The 22182-nt window shown below is 31.1% G+C and overlaps 6 protein-coding genes across 17 annotated transcripts; 3 read left to right on the forward strand and 3 right to left on the reverse strand.

Annotated features, from left to right (window-relative positions):
• Nucleotides 1–233: 233 nt before the first annotated feature.
• Nucleotides 234–7001, reverse strand: ppk13 (pickpocket 13). 5 transcript variants are annotated; one of them, XM_076530607.1, is made up of 9 exons: nucleotides 6916–7001; nucleotides 2084–2251; nucleotides 1824–1971; nucleotides 1580–1661; nucleotides 1271–1522; nucleotides 971–1198; nucleotides 690–874; nucleotides 462–589; nucleotides 234–372 (listed from the first exon to the last, which is right to left on the reverse strand). In XM_076530607.1, exons 2-9 carry the CDS (start codon nucleotides 2127–2129, stop codon nucleotides 260–262), a joined length of 1182 nt encoding a protein of 393 aa, XP_076386722.1. In that variant the 5' UTR covers nucleotides 2130–2251; nucleotides 6916–7001; the 3' UTR covers nucleotides 234–259. The 5 variants fall into 5 exon arrangements, with proteins under 5 accessions (XP_076386722.1, XP_076386721.1, XP_012152038.1 ...); XM_076530606.1 differs by having other exon boundaries at nucleotides 1824–2018; XM_012296648.2 differs by lacking the exon at nucleotides 6916–7001 and adding an exon at nucleotides 2429–2627 and having other exon boundaries at nucleotides 1824–2018.
• On the forward strand, nucleotides 2634–4706 carry LOC100876335 (tRNA pseudouridine synthase-like 1). 4 transcript variants are annotated; one of them, XM_012296646.2, is made up of 6 exons: nucleotides 2634–2738; nucleotides 3166–3303; nucleotides 3421–3555; nucleotides 3629–3775; nucleotides 3853–4087; nucleotides 4341–4706. In XM_012296646.2, the coding sequence occupies exons 2-6, from the start codon at nucleotides 3203–3205 to the stop codon at nucleotides 4599–4601; spliced, it is 879 nt and encodes a 292-aa protein (XP_012152036.2). In that variant the 5' UTR covers nucleotides 2634–2738; nucleotides 3166–3202; the 3' UTR covers nucleotides 4602–4706. The 4 variants fall into 4 exon arrangements, with proteins under 4 accessions (XP_012152036.2, XP_012152037.1, XP_003708113.2 ...); XM_012296647.2 differs by having other exon boundaries at nucleotides 2635–2738; nucleotides 3219–3303; XM_003708065.3 differs by lacking the exon at nucleotides 2634–2738 and adding an exon at nucleotides 2807–3069.
• On the forward strand, nucleotides 4662–5425 carry LOC100876450 (putative dual specificity protein phosphatase DDB_G0283417). Its single transcript, XM_003708066.3, has one exon. It carries the CDS (start codon nucleotides 4662–4664, stop codon nucleotides 5241–5243), a length of 582 nt encoding a protein of 193 aa, XP_003708114.1. The 3' UTR covers nucleotides 5244–5425.
• Nucleotides 6383–13372, reverse strand: Dp1 (satellite-binding protein 1 Dp1). The gene is made up of 23 exons (XM_012296645.2): nucleotides 13351–13372; nucleotides 13181–13249; nucleotides 12200–12402; nucleotides 11919–12134; nucleotides 11636–11842; nucleotides 11345–11560; nucleotides 11090–11273; nucleotides 10698–11012; nucleotides 10521–10630; nucleotides 10285–10441; nucleotides 9830–10005; nucleotides 9626–9757; nucleotides 9401–9547; nucleotides 9152–9310; nucleotides 8949–9083; nucleotides 8651–8869; nucleotides 8431–8566; nucleotides 8212–8363; nucleotides 8013–8141; nucleotides 7842–7952; nucleotides 7570–7767; nucleotides 7269–7487; nucleotides 6383–7173 (listed from the first exon to the last, which is right to left on the reverse strand). Exons 3-23 carry the CDS (start codon nucleotides 12359–12361, stop codon nucleotides 6952–6954), a joined length of 3702 nt encoding a protein of 1233 aa, XP_012152035.1. The 5' UTR covers nucleotides 12362–12402; nucleotides 13181–13249; nucleotides 13351–13372; the 3' UTR covers nucleotides 6383–6951.
• Nucleotides 13373–14221: 849 nt separating this feature from the next.
• Gk1 (Glycerol kinase 1) lies at nucleotides 14222–17210 on the forward strand. 3 transcript variants are annotated; one of them, XM_003708067.3, is made up of 9 exons: nucleotides 14222–14488; nucleotides 14804–15062; nucleotides 15148–15371; nucleotides 15450–15656; nucleotides 15732–15842; nucleotides 15925–16178; nucleotides 16245–16450; nucleotides 16548–16679; nucleotides 16743–17210. In XM_003708067.3, exons 1-9 carry the CDS (start codon nucleotides 14414–14416, stop codon nucleotides 16820–16822), a joined length of 1548 nt encoding a protein of 515 aa, XP_003708115.2. In that variant the 5' UTR covers nucleotides 14222–14413; the 3' UTR covers nucleotides 16823–17210. The 3 variants fall into 3 exon arrangements, with proteins under 3 accessions (XP_003708115.2, XP_076386717.1, XP_076386718.1); XM_076530602.1 differs by lacking the exon at nucleotides 14222–14488 and adding an exon at nucleotides 14513–14570; XM_076530603.1 differs by lacking the exon at nucleotides 14222–14488 and adding an exon at nucleotides 14705–14722.
• Nucleotides 17130–21596, reverse strand: LOC100876670 (uncharacterized). 3 transcript variants are annotated; one of them, XM_076530601.1, is made up of 15 exons: nucleotides 21427–21596; nucleotides 20591–21344; nucleotides 20415–20522; nucleotides 20108–20292; nucleotides 19762–19928; nucleotides 19489–19661; nucleotides 19366–19426; nucleotides 19163–19289; nucleotides 18838–18980; nucleotides 18658–18769; nucleotides 18302–18583; nucleotides 17815–18231; nucleotides 17688–17735; nucleotides 17522–17623; nucleotides 17130–17449 (listed from the first exon to the last, which is right to left on the reverse strand). In XM_076530601.1, the coding sequence occupies exons 2-15, from the start codon at nucleotides 20667–20669 to the stop codon at nucleotides 17354–17356; spliced, it is 2100 nt and encodes a 699-aa protein (XP_076386716.1). In that variant the 5' UTR covers nucleotides 20670–21344; nucleotides 21427–21596; the 3' UTR covers nucleotides 17130–17353. The 3 variants fall into 3 exon arrangements, with proteins under 3 accessions (XP_076386716.1, XP_012152045.2, XP_012152044.2); XM_012296655.2 differs by having other exon boundaries at nucleotides 19762–19925; nucleotides 20591–21596; XM_012296654.2 differs by having other exon boundaries at nucleotides 20591–21596.
• Nucleotides 21597–22182: the final 586 nt, after the last annotated feature.

Genomic DNA, 22182 nt, shown 5'->3' on the forward strand with positions numbered 1-22182 from the left:
TTATATAAGCATCAAGTCAAGCCTTTTTTGATTGTATCTCTGATGTATTTATAACCAGTAACTACCTAGTTTCTCGCGTGCATATTTAACGACGAATAGTTGCTAGATTAAACTGTGCATGTGTACAAAAAATCGTTATGTTTACTTCTGGTTCTCGTTTTAGTAACAATCTCGTGCACGGACTGCAGTGTCGTTGTAAAACGAACAGTATCGATTGCACTCGTGATATCAAACAATCTGTGACTTTCAAAACGTTGATTCAAGAAAAATTGTTCTCCAGTTTATCTCGACGTATAAAGAACCAATACGGTATTTCGAAGAAGCTCAAAATACTGACGCCCATGAAGAGGCCGAAAGCGCTTCCGACTGCAACTGAAAACGGGAATCATTTTTTTTAAAAACAATCATTTGACTGTGACTTTTATTGAGCAAACTAAATTGTATTAGTATTAGATTTGTACCTATTACATCCAATATGTCGTTGACCACGTATCGGCGATATCTCTTCACCGGTTGCGAAAGTAGAATAACATGAACTCTTGAGGAGGAACGATCCAGAGAGTCATACTCAGAAGATTCCATTCGGTTTCTGTCACATAAGGGTTTGTCAAACTATGTATCATATTTTATAGACAAAAGGCAACCCTTAAACATTTCAAATCTAAAGTAGAAATACTTTATCTTCATACATGATCAGAGACGTTCCCTCGCAATTCGGGTTGCATTGTTCGAGTTTCTCCGACTTGGACATGATTTCCGTCTTGTTGGCGATTATGCAGCGCATTTCGCTTCCGTTACAAACCCTCGCTCCAGACGGTACGATATAATAAAAATGCACACAACCGCAGAACTTTATCATCCGTTCTATTATCATCTAAATGCCCGTGTAATTAATCAGTCTTGGTGAGGTATAAATTATTTATGCATTTTCAGAACCGTCTTATTTGTATGATATTTAAGATTTGTGTACCTGAAGATAACACGAGTCGCTACTATAAATGTCAAACAGACTGTCAACGCGATTCTCGTACATAAAGCGACAATTTCTATGCATAATCGGGACGTACTTCACTCCATCCTCGTTGAATGTATCATACATTATGAACTGAACCGGAGTTGTACTGCCACGCTTCATGCGGATCTCGTCCTTTTCTATGTTGGTGAGCATCGGTAGCTGCAGGTTGTTGAGGACGTGCACCTAAATCGTACGGTAAATTAGCGTGTTGTAAGTCTCAAATTGTCTGCTAAAAAAGAACTGTAGGATACGAACTGTAAATGAAGAGTGAGAGTGTTCCTTCGCCTTCGCGTTTAGCTTGAAATCAATTATCAGATCGCCGTATTTCACGGTGCGGTTGATGAAAAATCGTACACTCGGTTGATTAGTTTTCTTCAAGTGGTAAGTATTCATCGCGACACAATATCCGATGCCAGTTTTCTTTAATTCTTGAAATTCGGTACAACAATTGAACTTCACATTGTTCCAACTGCATTCGGCTAGAAAGTCCGCACAGGGCGCTTTCAACTGTAATAAATTAAATTAATTACTCTGCTAGTAAATATATGAAATACACCGTCTTACCCCTTCGTAAGCAAGCAAAAGATCCTCAGCCGATGTTTTAAACAAAGCACGTTTGAAATTATTCGGCAACATTCCTGGATTGCTTAAATATAAATTTAAGTTTAATATAATCGTATTTTTACTAATAAAGTCAACGTTCCATATTTTGGAAAATTTTTTATTTTTCTATGTTTCTGACGCTGTCTAAAAATTTCTTTCTCTTCAAATATCGTTCAATATATTTTATCTTCAAAAATTAACTTACGTGTTAGAATAGTCAGTCTTAATTTTTTTGCTGGTAGAAATGCAAAAAGCAATGGCGGGAAAAGGTGTCTCCCAATCGAGATACATAGTCTCGGTGGTTACAGCAACGGGAGACTTAATAAAATTTGTCACCGCATCCTTGATCGTAACTGCACATCCGATCCAACATAACACGCAAAAGATCAGCCAAAAAAATCTGTGAATAACAGTTTTTCGAAGTATATTAATAGCGGTTATAATTTTTTTATAAAACACATTTACCTTTCCGCATATGTAATATTGTCATCGACCAGATATCTGACGCCATGTACGCTACAGTTTTGTAAATATTGTTTAATAATCTTCCACCACCATATTAATCGTCCCTTCATTGTACGAATGGGCAGAAAAGAAAGTATTCAATTACTGTGCAACATAAACTGCCTGGAACTTTTATAAGCGTAAATAAATCGATTTGTTACGTTACAAGTAACTTCATTAATTATGGAGTTTGATTTAATCTATTTGTGCAATGGAGCATGATTTTTGAGATTATCTTATTACGTGTCTATTATGTATCGATTACAATTTAAAATAAACTACGCGTATATCAAATGTAATACATACAAATTGTTTATTTTCGAATCATACTTTTGTAACTCTTTCCCTTTAAAAGTGTCTAAAATGTAATTATAATTATTGTACTGACTAAACATCATTTCTTCATTTATAATATTACTACACAGTTCCTTGCACTGTATTTCGAGCATAAGTAAAAAAAAATGAGGCAACACCATCTACCGGTACACATCTTGAACTAAAAGTAATGTAATAGGATAACATGAAAGTGAAGGAGGTAATTACAGGATCGTATTGAAAATTTCTCGGGCCCTAGGCATACAAACGAAAAATTGGTGCAGTGCTTACAGAAACAAAGGTAAGAATGTTTATTAAATGAAACATCAGTTTTTGAAGTTGTATTAATTTATATCATTGTTGTTTGAACTGCGAGAAATATTAAGTGCTGCTTATGTATTGATTATATAACATCATCTAACCTTAGCCTCTGAACCGTATAGTAATATCCCACGTGCTTATAAACAAACCTAAACTAAGCGTGCTTTATAGTCATTTTAAGGTTATTTTTGTAAAAGTGAACTGTACGTTTAATTTGTGACTGAAACATTAATTATATTTTGTATCTTTCTATAAATTGGAAAAATGGGAAGATATTTCATTAAATTTTCATATCTTGGCACACAGTATAGGTATAATTATAGATATTCTTATGTTTTTAGTTAGTCTATCTAATTAAAACGGAAAGTTAAAATTTTGTATTATGTATAAATTGTATATATTTTTAGAGGAATTCAGAAAAATGTGATTAAAGATACATATATTATGTTGAATGATCCAGATACTGTTCAAGGTGCTTTAGAAACTGCTTTTACAATACTAATACCAAAATGTATACATCCACCAAGAATGTACTGTAGTAGCAGGTGAAGGGCTTTGCACAAAATTGTTTTTTCTTATTTCATATCTTATATCTAATCATAAATTAAAATAATTGTGCTTTTTAAAATTATAAATAGTAATATATAAAATATAAATTATAGAACAGACGTTGGAGTCCATGCTTTGGGCAACATAGGTCAGGTTGATTTAATCAATAAGTACAATGTTATTTATAATCCCGAGGAAGCACTTAAATATATCAATCGATATTTGTTAAAGTGTAATCATGATATTAGGTAATTAGTTACTCACTATTAACATTCTGTTTAGTGATTATACGTTTGTAAGAAATCATCATTGTATTTTAAGACTTTTAGAGTTTGTTCCTGTGCAGCCAAATTTTCAAGCGAAACACATAATAAAGTCTAGAACATATGTGTATAGGTTTATGATACCCAAAAATAAAGATAATCATAAGATTCCAATTATGGAAAGATCATATTGTCATTATTTAAGGTATTATTTATTAGAGAAATATTATCTTCTGAATGTATTGTTGATTATTTTATAATCTTGTATCATGCATGTAATAGATCAGATGATATTGACATTGAAAGATTAAGAAATGGACTCAAGTTATTTTTGAGAACACAAAATTTTCAAACATTCAGCGCAAAAAAAATTGATTCAAGACCAATTAATTACGTAAGGAAACTAAATGTCTTAACGCTAGAAAAAGGTCAACCCTTTATGCCACTTGATCCATTGTCCCAAGATTTTGACTTTTGGAATATCGTATGCTCATCAAAAGGTTTTTTGTATAAACAGGTATATGAATTAATATTATTTTGAATAATAATTGAATACAATTAACTTTCTATAAATATATTAAACTTTAAATAATAATTGTTTTGAAATAATTATGTTTATGATTACATATGTAAATCAATTTAATTGTATTTTTTATATTTGAGTTTCTATCACTTTCATTTTGTATTGTGCAGTATTTGAATATTTCTATGAACAACTCAAATATGAATGTAAATATTACAATTCTTATACTAATTTTATTTGTTTACAGGTCAGACGAATTGTATCAGCTCTATTTGCTTTAGCTACTGGAAAATTAACAGAAAGAGATATAACTATAATGTTACAAGTTCCTGGCCATCACAATTGGCCTAGTAAAATACAACCAGTTCCAGGACATGGTTTATTTCTTGCAAATATAGAATATTGTCAAGAGGACTTAGATCAATATAAAATAGAATATGAAACGGATCCTAATCATAGAATAGTCATACCAGTAGAAGGAAAAGAAGTAAATTATGCAAAAATATAAACAAAGTAGCCTTTTCATAATTGGTATATTTTGACTTCATCAAATATTATATATATAACAATGAGTTTAGAAAACTTAATAAAGAATAAAAGATTACAGTTGAAATCCTGTAAAACTGTTGTCACAAATATGCTTGGTCAAAGGTACCAAGAAGTGAACGGTGAAAAGAAAGAATTACCAGTTGGAATACCATTTGTGGTAGATAATAAACCTGACTTACAAATCAGTCAGATAATGTCAGGACTTTATCTCAGCTCGCAAGATCCTGTTGCAAATAAAGAAATTTTACAAGAACATAATATTCGTCATATTTTAAGCGTTGGTATTAACGTAATGGAAAAATTTGATGGGATTAAGTATTATTACTGTGATTTATTAGATTTACCTGAATCTGATCTAATAGTGCCAGTAAAAAAATGTATTAAAATAATACATGAAAATCGTCATGAAAATATTCTTGTACATTGCAATGCCGGTGTATCTCGTGCACCAACAATTATTATTTCTTATTTAATGACTGTTGAGAAGTTACCTTATAATGATGCTTATGACAGAGTGAAAAAGTTGAGAAATTGCATTAAACCTAATGAAGGATTTGTAAAGCAATTAAAGATGTTACAACTTTCATCTACTTTGCAATAAATATATTAAATTGACAAAGTGACACAGTATTAATACCGAGAGTTTGTTTAAAAATGTGGCTATGAACCACAGAAGGAAAAAATAACAACTTTTTTAACAATAGATTAATTATAATATATATGTATGTATATATATATGTATGTATATATATATTGTTACAATAGAATTCATATATCATGACATGTGTACAGAGAATATTATTATTCCATAATTACAATTATTTTGTATTTATAATTCATTAGAAAAGGTACATTCATGCACAGCATCTATCAAATCTTTAGCCAAAACTAAGCATATTAAGATTGCTAATTCTGGCATCTTGTATAAACCATGCATTGGAGATGACACATAAGTCGTCGTACCAAGTAGTTTTATAAAAATTACTGTAAATCTAAAAAATATAGGTGAATTTCTGTATACATGATAGTATCTATTATTTTATTCATGATGGTAGTATATTATTGTACGTGCAGTACAATACCTATCATAATTGATTATATGTATATAATAATTATTATCAATATTTATATACTATATATAATTATATATAAACTAATATTCACATTCCTCCAACAATTGAAATGAGCTGTCTTGAAGAAAATAGACAAGGCACTTGAACCGAATATCTTTTCTTAGCTAGTTGGCCTCATAAATAGTAGAATGCAAAAATTTGCACATCATACAGCAAACAGTAAAACAGAGAGAATAAATAAAATTAGCTATTCAAAGAACACGGCGTATCGCTTTTAAATTACAGTATTCATGATTTTTCTCTTTCAATAATTCCAATAATCTCGTGTCTCGTCTTTGATGACTGCATAAATGCAGTGCAATAATTAGCAAGGCCTTCTAAAGATTATGTTCCCCTGATATACATTCAATGTTCATTAATTTTTGTTAAATTCAATATTTAATAATGTACATTCAGTTCACTGGCAGATTGTTATGTTTCCGTTTTTTTAGTGTACTGGAATTTAAAAAATATAAAGCGACCTTTTATCACATTACATATATAAAAAACAAGCAGGAAATCATGTTTAGGAACGTTTTCCTTAGAAAGACCTTAAAGCTTTACGTTTCATAAAGGTTTGATATAGACTCTAATATGTATCATCATGATAGTTCAAAAACGATTTCACTTAAGTCCAACACAACAAAAAAATGCAATTTATATACAAAAAATATAAATAAATTAACAAAACATTATATCCGGCTAAACGCAATATGTTTAACCGCACAATCTATACGGATAGAGACAATCTGAAGAATATATAATATACACAAAAAAATTAGTTCCTACGAAGCCACAGTCTTAAGTACAACATATCTGTACCTGAAAGGCATATCAGTAAAAATAAAAGTTATGAAGAAATCAGACGTTCTGTTTATGAATGAAATCACTCGCAATTTGCGTCTGACTGTATGTGTGTATATTCCTAACATGGCAATCAACTTAAAATATCATGCGTTACAGTTACAGATACATAGGTTATTAGTATATGAACTGCAAATATAAACATCATCGTCAAACGTTATGTAGTAAACCAGTATCAGAGTCCAATAGAGTGGCCAGGTCGTATGCAGCAACATCAGTAATGGAACAGGGAACCACCTAGCACTAATGTGTGTACCCTTTTGTATCGTTTGTCAGAGGAAAGTTATATAATGTTACCTTATAGTTTTCATTCAGTTTTACTCGACTGATATATTAACGTTTTACACCCCAAGGACCGTCAGGATTAGTCACAGGTACGTGTGAATACCCAGCAAATTGTGGAAATTCTTCAACACTAGCGGTATTCGGAGCACTTTGTGGTTGCTGCTCCCAAGGTCCTCCTTTCACGACGAAGCCAGAATTTCCAGAATTCCTCTCGTCTCGTTGAGGTGAACGTAAATTTTCACGATATTCATTTTCTAAAACATCTTGAATCTGAAATTTCACAAATATCGTGAAATTCAGTTTAAAAGACTCCACTACTTAAATGCTAAAATGTATATAGTAGAAATTTATTCTAAAATATTTACGTATTCTTCTTCCAAATTCAATAAACGATCTTTTGCATCTGCCACGTTGTCCTCTGTTCCCACAATTGTTACAATATTGGGGTCAGGATCAGTTTTTCTTGGAAATTTGATATCCACTTTAAATTCGTCCATTATTTTACGAATATTCCTACCCTTCGAACCAATTAAACGTGAATGTACAGCAGCATTGATGTGTACTTCTTCTTTTGTCAACCCATTCTGAATTATAAAATATATTTTGTTAAAAATCATCGTATTCTACAATATAAGATAAATAATACCATTCGATTGATGAACTTACTAATTCATTGACAATTTTCATAATATCATCTCGTGCACTACAAGCATTTTTTTCGTAACCAGTAATTGTAATGATATGTTCTTCAGGGTCACCTTTACGTGGGAAATTGATTTGAACATCGTGATCACTACGTATTTTATTAATTACTGCTCCTTTTCGTCCAATTATCTTCGGATGATATTCTGGATCAACTTCGATCTAAAAAAAATTGAAATATACATTTAAATAATACACAAGTATTCCGCATTTATAGTACTAACAACTGAACTCACCTTCAATTCGAACGATTTTAAAGCTCTATCTTGTCTTTCCGCTTCCAATGCTTTGCATTTGTCAAGAATAGCTTGTTTTGCATTTTCAACGCATGAAGGAGTTCCAGAAATCTAATAAATAGATCACATATTATTATTTCATTTTAAATAATAATTAACTACTCTACGTACCTTGATATAATCAAGCTTCTCTTCTGCCGGAGACAGCATGATATGAACATCATATGTATTCATTAGTTCTCGCACATCTCGACCTTTCTGGCCTATTATAGAACGATGTAGATCAAACGGCACCTCTACCTGTAATACATTTTGCATTTATATACTCATTCGATCATTAACGCAATGTAATATTATTGAGAAAACGAACCTCTATTGTAATCGGTACAAGATCTAGCAATGCTTGTTTAGCAGCTGCTACATTTTCTGGTTGTCCAGTGATACGAATAATATCACAGGCTGGAATGGTCTCGGTAACTTCTCCATTCTCCCCATTCATCTGTCCCGCTACACGTTGCTCATCTAAAATATAAGCGTGAACTTGAAAAATTTGTTGAAGTTTTGTTAAAAAACAATTTTATGTACTAACCATACGTATCCCTGTCAGGGAATTTAATTTGTACATCATATTCAGACGTAATTGTTTGCACCTTACGACCTTTTGCTCCCATCACCGTACGATGATGTTTTTGCGGTATTATGCATTCTTCAGTTACCATAGATTCCTAAGAAGTATAAACGAAATTTTCATTCCTATGAAAAATGCGAAATTAGAGGAAATAATGAAAGTATTAATTAAAAAATTTTACCAATTCCTGTACAATTTCTCGCATTCGTTGTTTCGCTGCCTCTATGCATTCGTGTGAACCTTTTAAAATTACTCGATCACTATCGACACCAGCTCTCGGGAATGAAATTTGCACTCCCCCACACTCATCTGCAATACGATGCAACACACCACCCCTACGAGCTACAAAATGTCTGTGATGCTTTGGATCAATACGAATTTCTCCTTCAGTGATATTATCCTACAAAATAAAGAATTCAAAAAATAATTATACTCCTAAGACAAATGCAAAAGTAGTTTTGTGTAACAGTAGCCCGTACAATTTCACTGATTGTAGCTTCTAGTTCAGCCTTAGCTTTTTCAACAGCCTCCTTCTTTCCTATGATAGTAATTACTTCTTTATCATGCTCATCGTCCGTTGGGAATATGATACGTGCACCCGTGGATTCTCTTATCTAGAATAAATATGTGTAAGTAATATTGGCATATATTATGTAAACTCCATGAATAAATAATTACAGACCTTTTTAATATTGGCACCATTTTTTCCAATGAGAAATTTGTGATGCTGTACTTTGGCACGAACCTCGGCTGAATAGCTAGATAATTGTTTTTCATTTGTGAGTTCAAGCAATTGTTGTTTTGCTTTCTCGACGTCTTCTTTAGGCCCTCTAATAGTTACCTAAGTATAAAATATTAATGATTTTATCGTCTATACTGACAAATCAAGAAAGACATAGGATTATCACCGTTAGAATTAACAATAATTTACCTTATCACTTCGGCTTTCAGCAGTAGGAAACTTAATGGCAACACCGCCACAATCTTCCATAATGGAATGAATCAATTTTCCGCCAGTGCCAATAAGTGAGTTATAATACTTCGGTGGAATTACTATTTCATCGGTAACGATGTTAGCCTGATAAAAACATGCATTAATATAAACAATTAACAATTATTTCAACATTATTTTTATAAAAATATATATATAAATTACCAATTCATTTTGGATTTTCTGAATCATTTCTTTAGCTTTCTCGACGTTTTCTTTTTTTCCTGTAATGGTTATGACATCACTTTTTTCACCTTCAGCTGGTAAGTCAATTTTAGTTTGAGTTTCCTCTCTTATCTATAAAGTTAACATATATATTATTTAAAATAAAATACATTTACAATGTGACATAACGAAGAAGATACCAACCTTACGAATATTTACTCCACCCTTTCCGATGATAAATTTATGGAATTGTTTAAAAATGGGGACTTCTAATACATAGTTATTTTCGTTCAATTCTTTTACTAACTTCATTAGATACTTATGGCACTTATCTACATCTTCTTTGGGTCCTCTAATCTTTACTATATCTCCTGTCGCGCCTATCAACAGAAAATTTTTAAATAATACTACGTAAAATATCTCGATCTTAAAAATTGTATATAATTATTTTATAGTGACTTTTAAATTTTAGGTATTCTATTTTTGTATAATTAAACAAAAAAGAGTGCATAACAATGCAAAATGATATATATTATCTGCACTCTAAAAATTCACATCGAGCCCCTGTTGGCTAAATGCCAACAAGAACCGAGGTCTTTCGAATGTTTGTACCTGGCATAAATCCGAGTTCTAGTTATTGCATATATCACGCTACATACCTAGACCAGGAATAGTAATCTGTACTTGGTTAAACTTATCTCTAATCTCTTTAATATTATCTCCCTTGTTTCCGATAATACCCGGATAATAACGATGATCTATTATCACATCTTTCTCTTTTTCGTTCTCTAATTTCCTCACCATTTCTACTAATTCCTGTAACAAATCTTTCAGTAAATCTTGAGTTTAAAGTATATATTATATCGTGTATATAGAATGAATGCACAATACAAACCGTTTGAGCTTTGAGCACACCAGTAAGGTTTCCTTCGATACGAATAACATTACTACCGTCATTCTCAGAAATATTAATAACAACGCCTGTACCTTCTTTCACACGATTTACTGTACAGAAGAAAACATAAATAATTTATAATTAATACAATAATTAAAATAATAGTCAATTACTCACCATTACAACCATTTTTCCCAATAATATGTTTATAAAATCGAGGATCAACATTTAATTCTGTAAAAGTAAGCTTGGATATGAGATCACTAGCCATTAATTGAAGTTCATTTTGTGCTTTTTCTACTTCTTCAGGAGGACCTTCAATCTTAATCTTGTCTTCTTTACCAGTAAATTCTACATTTACTTTCGGCATTTCTTGCGTAATACGTTTGATATTAACTCCTTTTCGTCCTATTATATACTTATGAATCCATACTGGTGCTTTCACAACAGCTGTACGAACACTATTTGCTTTTTCGTACACTTTGGTCAATGCTATATTATCGGATATATTCGTTAACACTAGATGTTTATATATTTAATTGTTTTTCCAATTATGGATTAAATATTACCTTGGCCAAGCTTTTCTTGAGGTCCTCGAAGAGTAATAGTTCCAGTAGGGGAATCTGGTGCTGGCATTTCTACACTTACACCAGTTACTTGTAATATTTCTGCTATGGTACTACCACGTGGACCAATAACATATTTGTGCTGCTGTTTGGGAACTTCAACTGATACTGTTGTACATCTTTTTTCCTAAACCATAATTATAATTTTAATTCTAAAACATATACAAATTTATGTAATTTCTGTTTAGTCTCTCTTACCATATCTCTGTAAATAGCTTCAATTTTTTGTTTTGCTGCCAAGACTCCTTCTTTTTCACCTGCAATAGTAATTTCATCTTCTTGCACAGAAGCAGGAGGGATATTAATTCGAGCACCAGTTTCTGCCATCATAGCATTGAGATTCTCATTGTGTGCACCATGTATAAAGGGGTGATATATTTTTGGCACAGATATTCTTTCAAATGCTTTTCTTGACTATAATATAACCAAATACTGTACATGTTACTTGTTTACTACAAGATAACTAAAATAACAAATAATACCACTAACCTGTTCATCTGAAATAACCCTAATTTCATGTTCAGCCTTTTCTATTCCCTCTTTCGTTCCTGTAATTGTGATTATATCTGACTGATCTTGCACAGACGGAACATTTATCTTTGTTGCAGTTGTCTTCTCTAGATCCTTGAGACGCTGTCCCTGTTTTCCAAGAATCCAACGATGGTGGTCCTTAGGAATGCTAATTTGTTTACTTGCCTATAGTAATTATTCCATTATAAGATCATTCATTACAATGGAGAGTTTAATTTTAGAAATGGCCATGATGTTTAACCTGAGTCTGAAATGTTGTTAAAATTCGACGCTTAGCTTCCAACACTTGATTTTGCTTGCCAGTTATTAGGAATGTAAGAGATTGATCTTTCGATGATGCTATTTCAATATTAGTATTTGTCTCTTTCATTATAGTTTTACATGTACGTATGGATTCACGTTCACCAAATTTGTCACTGTGATCAAATTTGCGTTCTTCTCCAGGCACACGAAATATCTAAAAGGATAAATAAATACATTGTAAAAAATTATACACATACACTGTGATCAAATGACATATACCTGTGTGATTGTTATACGTCCAAGCTGTAAATTATTATTTATAGAGAAAATATTTAATTTCCCTGAACTTGAACTGGCTGACTCAGGAAGAACTGGGAATGTCTCATCATAAGTAGGTGGCTCATAGGCCGTTCCCTCTTCCATTACTGACTGCTGCTGCATGATGGGGTTGTCCTGTTCCGTGCCAAGTCCTTACAGTAGCACTATAACACAAAAGAATATTAATCAAACAAAACTTATTACTTAACACACACAAGTAACCATTAAAAGGAGCTCCAATTCTTATATTTCAAATCTGAATTTTTGTTTTATATAATAAATTTAAACTAGAATTTCATGCAGTTAATTTAAAAATAAAAAATTACATAATCAATTTTATTCTAAAATTGAATTCATTAATACTTATATGCATATAATATTTAAAACAAAATACTTTTAACAACTAAATAAAACCTATTGAAAAGATGGAAAATGAATTAAAAGACTAGACAGAACAACAGAAACAAAGGATTTTGAAAGACTGCTAAAAATGCCAAAAATTTTTACAGAATGTAATAGTACTATGAACAATTTTTTCTAGTACATTCTTTTCAAATAAGCATTTAATTAATGATTACATATTTAACACAAATAACTCTAGACGCTAATCACCCATAAAAGTTCATAACGATTGCGATATTTAATAGGAAATAGGAAAACAGTTCAAGTTAAATGCCAGCATGTCAATGACCACCAAGTGGTTGAGGCAGTGACCACCATATGGAATGAAGTATTCACTTGACACGTCATAAGATCGGTAACCTCTTTCAAAATGAATGTATGCAAGTTGCATGGATCGAAATAGTATCCACGTATTTTTGTATCGAAATAGAAGACTTGCAATCTAAGTCTGATGCCGTTACATCCCAGAGCGAGAAGGACAAGAGGAAAGAGGGAGAGGGTTTCGCATGGGGCAGACACGACGTATCATGGAATACTTACTCTACCGTAATAAAGAAATCCGGCCAAGTAATAAACGTGTATTACGAAGCCAGTTTAATAGTTATTTGCCTGAAACATTACAAAATTCACGTGTATTAGACACTGGCGAACACTTAATCTAATTCAATTATCATCGAACAAATAATTGTCCACTGCACCCACAAACGTACGTCCGTCCTTACCGGTAACGCAAAGTGAAATGAGATAAATACTAGCTCAAGCGTTAAAAGTTACTAGAATAGAGAAATCTGGGGAAATATTTTCGTAGCAAACCTTCTAATGGGAAAAACTCTAGAAGAACAACACTTGAAATCATGGACCTATAGGCAGGGGCGTCGAAAGATGTCATCGGACCTGCGAAAAAATATTTATGTTCATAGGCCCTAAGCAAAAAAAGAACAAAACGAATTATGGAATAATGCTCGGGATCTTGCGAATTTTGGGCCTGGGAAATTTTACTCCAACATCCCCACCTATTTATTTTGACGACCCTGGACCTAGACGAACTGTAGCAACGTTCTCTTTCTATATATAACTACATATATCGCTCCTTCAACTTACTCTTACACTGTATTTTCGTATTTCTATGGAAATATATGTTAATTAACTTATTTTGAATAACGAATATATTTAAAACAAAAAGTTAGATATTTGCATTGATTATTATGTTATTTAGTAATGTATTTTACATCTCGGATAGATTGAATAAATATTAATATGTACATCTTTTTTTAAGCAATGTTAATTGAAATGGTAATACTATGTAATGTTATTAACTTATATAGAGTATAAATTTAATAATTCATTTACTTGCAAAAAAAGAAATAAATGTATTTCATGCATAAACCTAGCGTTTGATGTATTTCCATCATCTTTAATATTTGTACGATTTCGTAAATAACAACTGACAAATTAATTGACAAATTATAATAGAAAATTGAGCATTTAATTTTTATTACGTGTACTCTAAAATCTATATTACATTATTTGATGAATGACGATGAATTTCTAATGTGATCAATAAAAAGCTATATAGAACAAAAGATAAATAATGTATATTTTTTTAATTTCATTTGAAATATGTGTCATTATGTCATCTAATATGTTTTATATTTGATTTTATATTATTATATAACAAGTTAAGATAAAGATTAAGTACAGATCACTGCACAAATACATTCAAATGTTTTTTCGAACATTTCATTGAAATTTAAGTGACCCAAAAAAAATACTATGTCTCAAAATTTTAATCGTTCCGGACCATTTATAGGAGCAATAGACGAAGGAACAAGTAGCGCTAGATTTTTAGTAAGTAATTTTTTTTCATGCATTAAGATGTATGTAACAAAAATAAGGGATTATTGACGAAGATGAATAAACGTAATTTGAAGTACGCTAGTATACCTACGTGGAGCACCATGTTTACATTATGATAGCATGATATCAAATATTTGATTTTTAAGATCATCTATAACTTTTAATTCATAAATGATATAATATTTATTTTTTATTTATATATTCGCTAAATGCAATTTTCTTACTGTTTGTACAAATAATAATATATTCATGTAAAATAATAAAAAGTATTTAAATACAATATATAATGTATCATATTTACTTTAGGTATTTGATGTATTGCTTAGAAAAGTAGTAGCATCACACCAAATTGAAATCAAGCAGAAGTATCCGCAGGAAGGATGGGTGGAACAAGATCCAAAAGAAATTTTACAAGCTGTTATCGATTGCATCAAGATAACAGTAGAAAAATTAAAGGGTATTGGTTTAAGTGTATCTGACATCAAAGCAATTGGGATTACCAATCAACGAGAAACCACTTTAATGTGGGATAGAAATACGGGAGAACCATTGCACAATGCAATTGGTAAAACACAATTTTTACTGTGTCAATAATATGCATGTTTGTGTAAGTCATTATTAATAAGATTAATTGTTAACAAACTTTGCAGTGTGGTTGGATATGAGAACAACTACAACTTTAGAGGATATATTGGATAGTGTGCCTAACAAAACAAGAAATAAAAATTACTTAAAACCACTTTGTGGCCTTCCAATGTCACCATATTTTAGTGCTCTTAAAATACGTTGGCTTATTGATAACGTTCCTCGTATTAAACATGCAGTGGATGAAAAAAAATGTGTATTTGGAACAATTGATACATGGCTTATTTGGGTATTATAGCTAATCTATTTTTTATATTATGTTTTATATTATGTTTCTATTTATGATTTATTATAATTTTTGGTGCAGAATCTTACTAAGGGGCAACTGCACATAACAGATGTTTCAAATGCATCTCGTACTATGTTAATGAACATAGAATCATTGAAATGGGATCCTCTGTTGTGCCGATTTTTTGGAATTCCACAACATATTCTTCCTGAAATACGCTCTAGTGCTGAAATGTATGGAACAGTTTCTAATCCTTCAGTTCTTGCTGGTGTACCTATAGCAGGGGTAAATTATTACAAAAATATTGTATCTTGTAATTAATACTTGACTTAATTCATGTACCTGTCCTTACTCACACAGTGTGTAGGTGATCAACAAGGAGCTCTGCTTGGTCAGTTATGTTTAAAGCCTGGACAAGCAAAAGCTACTTATGGAACTGGTTGCTTCTTGCTGTATAATACTGGAAGTGTTGTATGTACTTACACAGTTAATATTGTTGTATGATGTAGGTAATTGAAAACTATCTTATTTAATAAGTATTCTATTATTTTAGAAAATAGATTCAAATCAGGGTCTTATAACAACTATTGCATATAAAATGGGTAAAGCTCCAGCAACTTATGCACTAGAAGGATCTGTAGCTGTAGCTGGAGCAGCATTATCATGGTTACGCGATAACATGCAGCTGTTTAACAACATTGCACAGTCCCAAGAAATGGCAGAACATGTAAAATGTACTGGAGATGTATACTTTGTACCTGCATTCTCTGGTTTATATGCCCCATATTGGGAACAAGATGCTAGGGGGTAAATAACTTTTTATAGCAAGATTCATAAGTGATGCACAAATCATATGTGGTGTATATTTTTCAGAATAATTTGTGGTATTACTGAAGATACACAACAGTACCATATCGTTCGAGCAACTTTAGAAGCTGTTTGCTTTCAAACAAGAGATATTTTAGAAGCAATGGTTAAAGATTCAGGGACGAAACTAACGACATTACAAGTCGATGGTGGAATGACAGTAAATAATTTACTTATGCAGTTACAAGCTGATTTAACTGGAATAAGCGTGGGTATGTACACTTTACATATATATGAATACCGAATTTTCGATAATAAATTTCTATTAAAATTTAATGTATGTTAACATTGTTTTAATGATTCGAATAGTACGACCTAATATGGTAGAATCAACAGCATTAGGGGCTGCTATATTAGCTGGTGTTGGAGCAGGAATCATAGACATTAATGATGTAGATGCATCCCAAGTCACAAAATTTTCACCTGCTATTGGAGAAGATGGTAAAATTTTTATAAGCACTATTGTATAAGCAGCAAATTTACAAATATTTATTCACGTTTTAGAGAGAGACTTGAGGTACTCAAAATGGAAGATGGCTGTGGAAAGATCTATGAATTGGGATTGTTCTTCCACTTTTAAATAATAATCAAATGAGTTGAAAAGTAAGTATGCACAGCAGTTTAGCATTTGTTAATTCAATTTTAATGAAAATATACAAGAATATCTAATTAGAGTTATTCTTGGAATATATGTATATATATTTATTTTTTTCTGAATATTAAATGTCACTATATGTCACACAACATATTTAAACGCAACAATCGAAATAAGCTTTACATGAATGAAAAATTCAATATTATATATGTAGCATGTAATACATATTATTTTCCAAAAATGTGATGTCAGATAGGAACAATGTTGTTATATTATTTTGTGAAATATTACGCACATTTTATTAATGTATATATTGATTGTAAATTGTGACATATTTATTATTTTTTATTAAAAATATTATTTTATGAATAAGTGTTCTTATGTGTTGATACATGTATTTTTAACCAAACACCAACAATTTTAAAGTAAAATATTTGTTTCTGTCATTTGAGCAAGATAAACAAAATAAACTTAAGAATTTATATGCAGCATCGCATATTGTAATATTATGCAAAACATTTTATTTTTTTAATATTTTTCGAGGTGTTCCATACTGTTTTAAACCAGTACTACGTGTTTTAAATATTTTCTTCTTTTGTGTTGCGTTAATTAGATCCTATTTGTAAAAAGAAACAGATTTTAATTGTACAAGCTGTATATAAAGAAATAATTTTTCTAAAATAAATACCTCATTTATTCTTTCTTTATTTTCCTGTGATTTTGTGAATGATTGCATTAAATTCTTACTTTGAGAAAGGTAAGAAGAATATTTTTCAACACTATCAGAAACCTATGAGAGCAATGTTAGTTTACTTTTCTTTTAAAATTTTACAAGAGAAATTTAATAACATTACCTTCATTGAAGAACTGAAGTTGAACTTATTTTGCTTCATAGGTGATATCTGTAATTAAATAAAATTTCAATACATATATTTAAACAAATTATTAGTTCATAAAAATTATTTTATTGTAATAACTTACATTTTGCTGTGATTTTGTACTGAAAGTATATATATCCTGCTTTTTTGAATCTGATATTTCATTTTTATTTTTGAATGCAACTTTTTGTGTTGCAATGTTCTCTTGCAATTGTTGCTCTTCTATTTCGTGGCTCTCGCTTATCTTCATCTGGCTCAAGTTAGATTCTACAATTGATTGTGATTTTTGATTCAATCTGTCTTGTAATTTATCATGATTCTCTTTCGCATGATAGTATTTTTCTTTTATCTGGTTTGTCTCGTTCATCTTATTCAAAGTATCGTTTAACTTCGTGAAAGCAGAATTTTGCATTTCTATCGTTTTTCTCATTTCTGCACGTTCAATGTCGAACTCGTTCTTCAAAGATGTTATCTCTTTCTCATGCCTTTCTCTTAATAATTTACAAGTATTTTCCAATTCCTACATGGAAGAACAAGATCAAAATTAAAATTTGTAAATTTGTTTATTTAAATGTTATTTAATTCTGTACCTGAATTTTTGAACGTTTCTCAGAGAGTACTATATTATTTTCTTCTTCTAAACTCTTAATAGTTTTATTCAATTCTGTTATTTTCTGCTGGTTATTATATTTCATATTTTCCAGAGATGTTTCTAGATCCGAATTACGAACTTGTGCTTCATTTAATTTATTTTTTAAATTTAAAAGATCATCTTGCATAGTTTTATATTTGCTATCAATAAGGTCAAGATCTTTAGTTAAGCTTGATTCTATTTCTTGTCTTGCCTTTATATGTTCTTGTAATCTACTGATCTATTGAAAAAATAAAGTTAATATTTCATATATACAAATATTATATTATGATCAGAAAAAGTATATGATTATACTTCTTGCACTTTCAACTCTAATTGTGTTCTTAATTCTTCTTCTTTACGAATTGACTCTTCATACTTCAAACTTAATTCTGTGCTTCGATGCAATAAATCCTGCTCCTTATTTCTGTCACAATATACACATACTTAATCAATGCTATTAAATGTATTGAATTAATGTGTAAAAATATTTACTTGCACGCAACAATTTGTTCTTGCAGTTTGGTGATTTTCTCGTCTTTTTCCACGAACAAGTTACTCAAGCCTTGTTTCTCTTGTTCGATCTTTTGCAATTGCACTTGTAAATCGTTGTTTATCGACGTGAGTTTGTCTTGTTTCTGGAATCAATATCATTTACAATGTTTTACACACGTTTATTGCATCTATGATAACAACGTGCAGCGATAATACAGTCGAGAAGTATTTTTCTTATTTTCAGAAAAGAAGATAGTGCACGTCTTTCAACACAAAAAAGGAAAAAGGAATAAGGTAAAAATTACTTAAGTAACATGTTTTAGACCTTCATTAATTCTAATTTTTCTTCTGCATGAATATTGTGTAACTGATCTTTCTCTACAATTGACTTCTTCTTTACATCATCTAACTGCTTTTTCAATTCAGCCTCCACAGTTAACATTTCTTGTATTCTAACAGTAAATTAAATTAATAGGTAAGTGAATAATTTAGTACTAGTTTACTGTTAGTTAATTTTTATACAAGTACCGTTTTTCTTGCTGTGATACTTTACTTTCAATACCAGTAATAATGTTCTTGTGTTCATCATCTACATAAAAGCATAATAAAGATATATATATTTATATAATTACATCAATCCTGAAACTTTACCTTTTAATCTCATACTATTTAATTCCTGTTGTAACCTTTTTACTGTTGATTGTTGCATAAGTATAACGTTGTTATACAACTCTGATAAATTATCTTTGTGCTGTTGGAACTGCTTTAAACTTTCTGAGATTTCATAGTAATATTTAGTAATTGATTCCCAATCGCTGTTCAACCTAAAAAATAGGTATAACTTATTCTGTATTCACAATTAATTCACTTTAATAAACATAACATAAATTAATATATTTTAATTCATCATAGTGAGCACGTTACTGCTGCAGTATTTCTTCCTTAGCTTTTACTTCAGCCTCATGAGCAACAGACAGTGAAGATATAGTTTCTTCAGCAGCTTGCAGTTTCTTTTGTAATTTTTGGATTTTTTTTTCTTCAACGCTGCATTTTCCTCTAATTTCTTCCGACATCGGACTCTCCTGTGCCTGCTTTTATATTTATAAACAAAATAATTTACATGTGCAACATATGAATTTACCCTACAGGCCTTAAAGCGATAGAAAATTTTAAGAAGAAATTTTCAAAATTTTCTTTCAAATCATGCAAATTAAAGTTTCATTTTAAAGCTGTCATGGTAACTTCATCCCACAACATTAACAAATTATACCTTTGCTGCTTGAGACAAGGGGGTTTGCACTCCCATGTGTTTTGACCATTGACTTATCAAGGTGTTAACGAATTTACTGCCCTGATCAGTTTTCGGAATCTTTTCGAGACTTTCGTTGTGTGTCGATTGAATCTTACGCTTATTACTATCCAGTTGTGATTTCATAACTTCTTTCCTAAACGATCCTACAAAATAAACGAATCAGACATTTTATTACATTCTAATAATTTTCTTCTTCACACATTAGATCGCCATATTGTCATGCGTTATTAAAATATATTAATTTATAGATTGAAATAAAACATACCACTACTTTGAGGAGTTTTAGAATACTTTTCGGGACTATTATACGGAGTATAATGAATTCTCCGTTTGCTCCGCTCTTCCGAATGAGACGCGTCTCTTCTAATAGATCCTGAAAAGTAGTAACATAATGTTATTAATTCATTAATACACGTTAAACCACATACTGATAAAACTTACCTCCATCCCGAGGAGTTCTTTGCAATTTTTCTGGAGTCAAGTTGCTAGATTCAGATTTACGATTATCTTCTTGTTGCATCTTTATGCTTGTCTTTTCTTAAGTGAAGCTGAACTAAGACATAGTTGAACAATTAACAGTGTGACAAACTTTACGTGGCAATATTGAACATCCTATAATGTATTATTCTCTAATGCAAGTATTTAACAATTAATACTATTTAATAATTAAATACAAAATTATGTGCGTATACTTTGTATATTATTTACGGAATTATTTTTTAATAAAGCAACGAAGTAAGATGTATTGATCTCTTTGATTAAAACGAATTTAAAGTGACTCACAATCTGAGGCATCAAGGGTGGTCTGATTAATTTCAAACTGTACTACTACGTGAGTAAACACAAGCTCTGTAATACTACGTGAAATATCTTTTGAAATGATATTTTCAAAGAAAAATATTAAATCAGAATCTTAACGATAACCGCTAATGATAGCTTCGTTTAGTAAACTATTTACAATTGTAAAACTATTTAATAAACTATTTACACTTGTCTGATAAATTTATATCCAATTAGTCGAAGCAGATATTAATGATCGTTGAAACGATCATGTTACGCTCGGTGTAGCGATTGAAAAAATTTACGATCGTAGTAACGATCAATAAAACACTTCTCATTATGAAGCCTATACGTATTATCCTTGCCATTATGAAAAATAGCAATTTCAAGCGGACGGTTAAAATAAGAATAATACCTATAAAAAGGCGTTAAAGAATTTACGACGTGCAAAAATAGTCGCTTAAATATACATCATTAACCTGGTGAATAGGTCTTACACTTTTTACGATAGGATCTAACGATAGAATCGAGTCCGGTAGGTGCTCATAAAGTGAGTCATATAAAACAAAACACCTGAGTATCTTGATTGGTATTGAAGACACGAAGAAATACTAATAAAGTTATACTGTTCATAGAAACAAATGTGAAGATACTAATAGATCTCTTGTTGTCTTCAAAATCTTGTGGCATCGGTGGTTTACATATTATAATTATCGGTGGTATACATTGTAGCCTTTAGATTATAAAAATTATAATAAAGTATAGCCAAATTTAAAGAGTGTGATTCCATGTTTGAAGCGTACTACTGTAAATATGTGGCTCTGGGCAAAGTCTTCAAACGCGGGGGCAAGTGCCCCGTATAAAATCACTTTTTCCAGCGATTCAAATCTGGATTTTTATATCTACATACAAATTACTCGACTCTATCGCTAAGCCTCCATGTTCCATTCATTCATTTTCCACCGCTTAACGCGTATCTAATTTCCTTTAATCGCTCGAACAAATTGACAATGAATTTTTAACCGGCACATGATAAACCCGTTACAGAGCTTGGTACAATATCGGGAAAACGATTTACGATGCGCGAGACATTTCGACGCGCTAAATCGATGGCGCATCTCCGTCCGGGGGTGTATACACCTCTCGTTTGTCACGCAGCAAATATCCCTTCCACATCTCCGTGAAAGAAACCAGAAACCAGTGTACGTGCCGCTGCAGCATCATACACGAGCGGAGCGGTGAGCCAGGAGCAC

Source organism: Megachile rotundata, chromosome 4 (assembly GCF_050947335.1).
Source record: "Megachile rotundata isolate GNS110a chromosome 4, iyMegRotu1, whole genome shotgun sequence".
Classification (NCBI taxonomy): domain Eukaryota; kingdom Metazoa; phylum Arthropoda; class Insecta; order Hymenoptera; family Megachilidae; genus Megachile; species Megachile rotundata.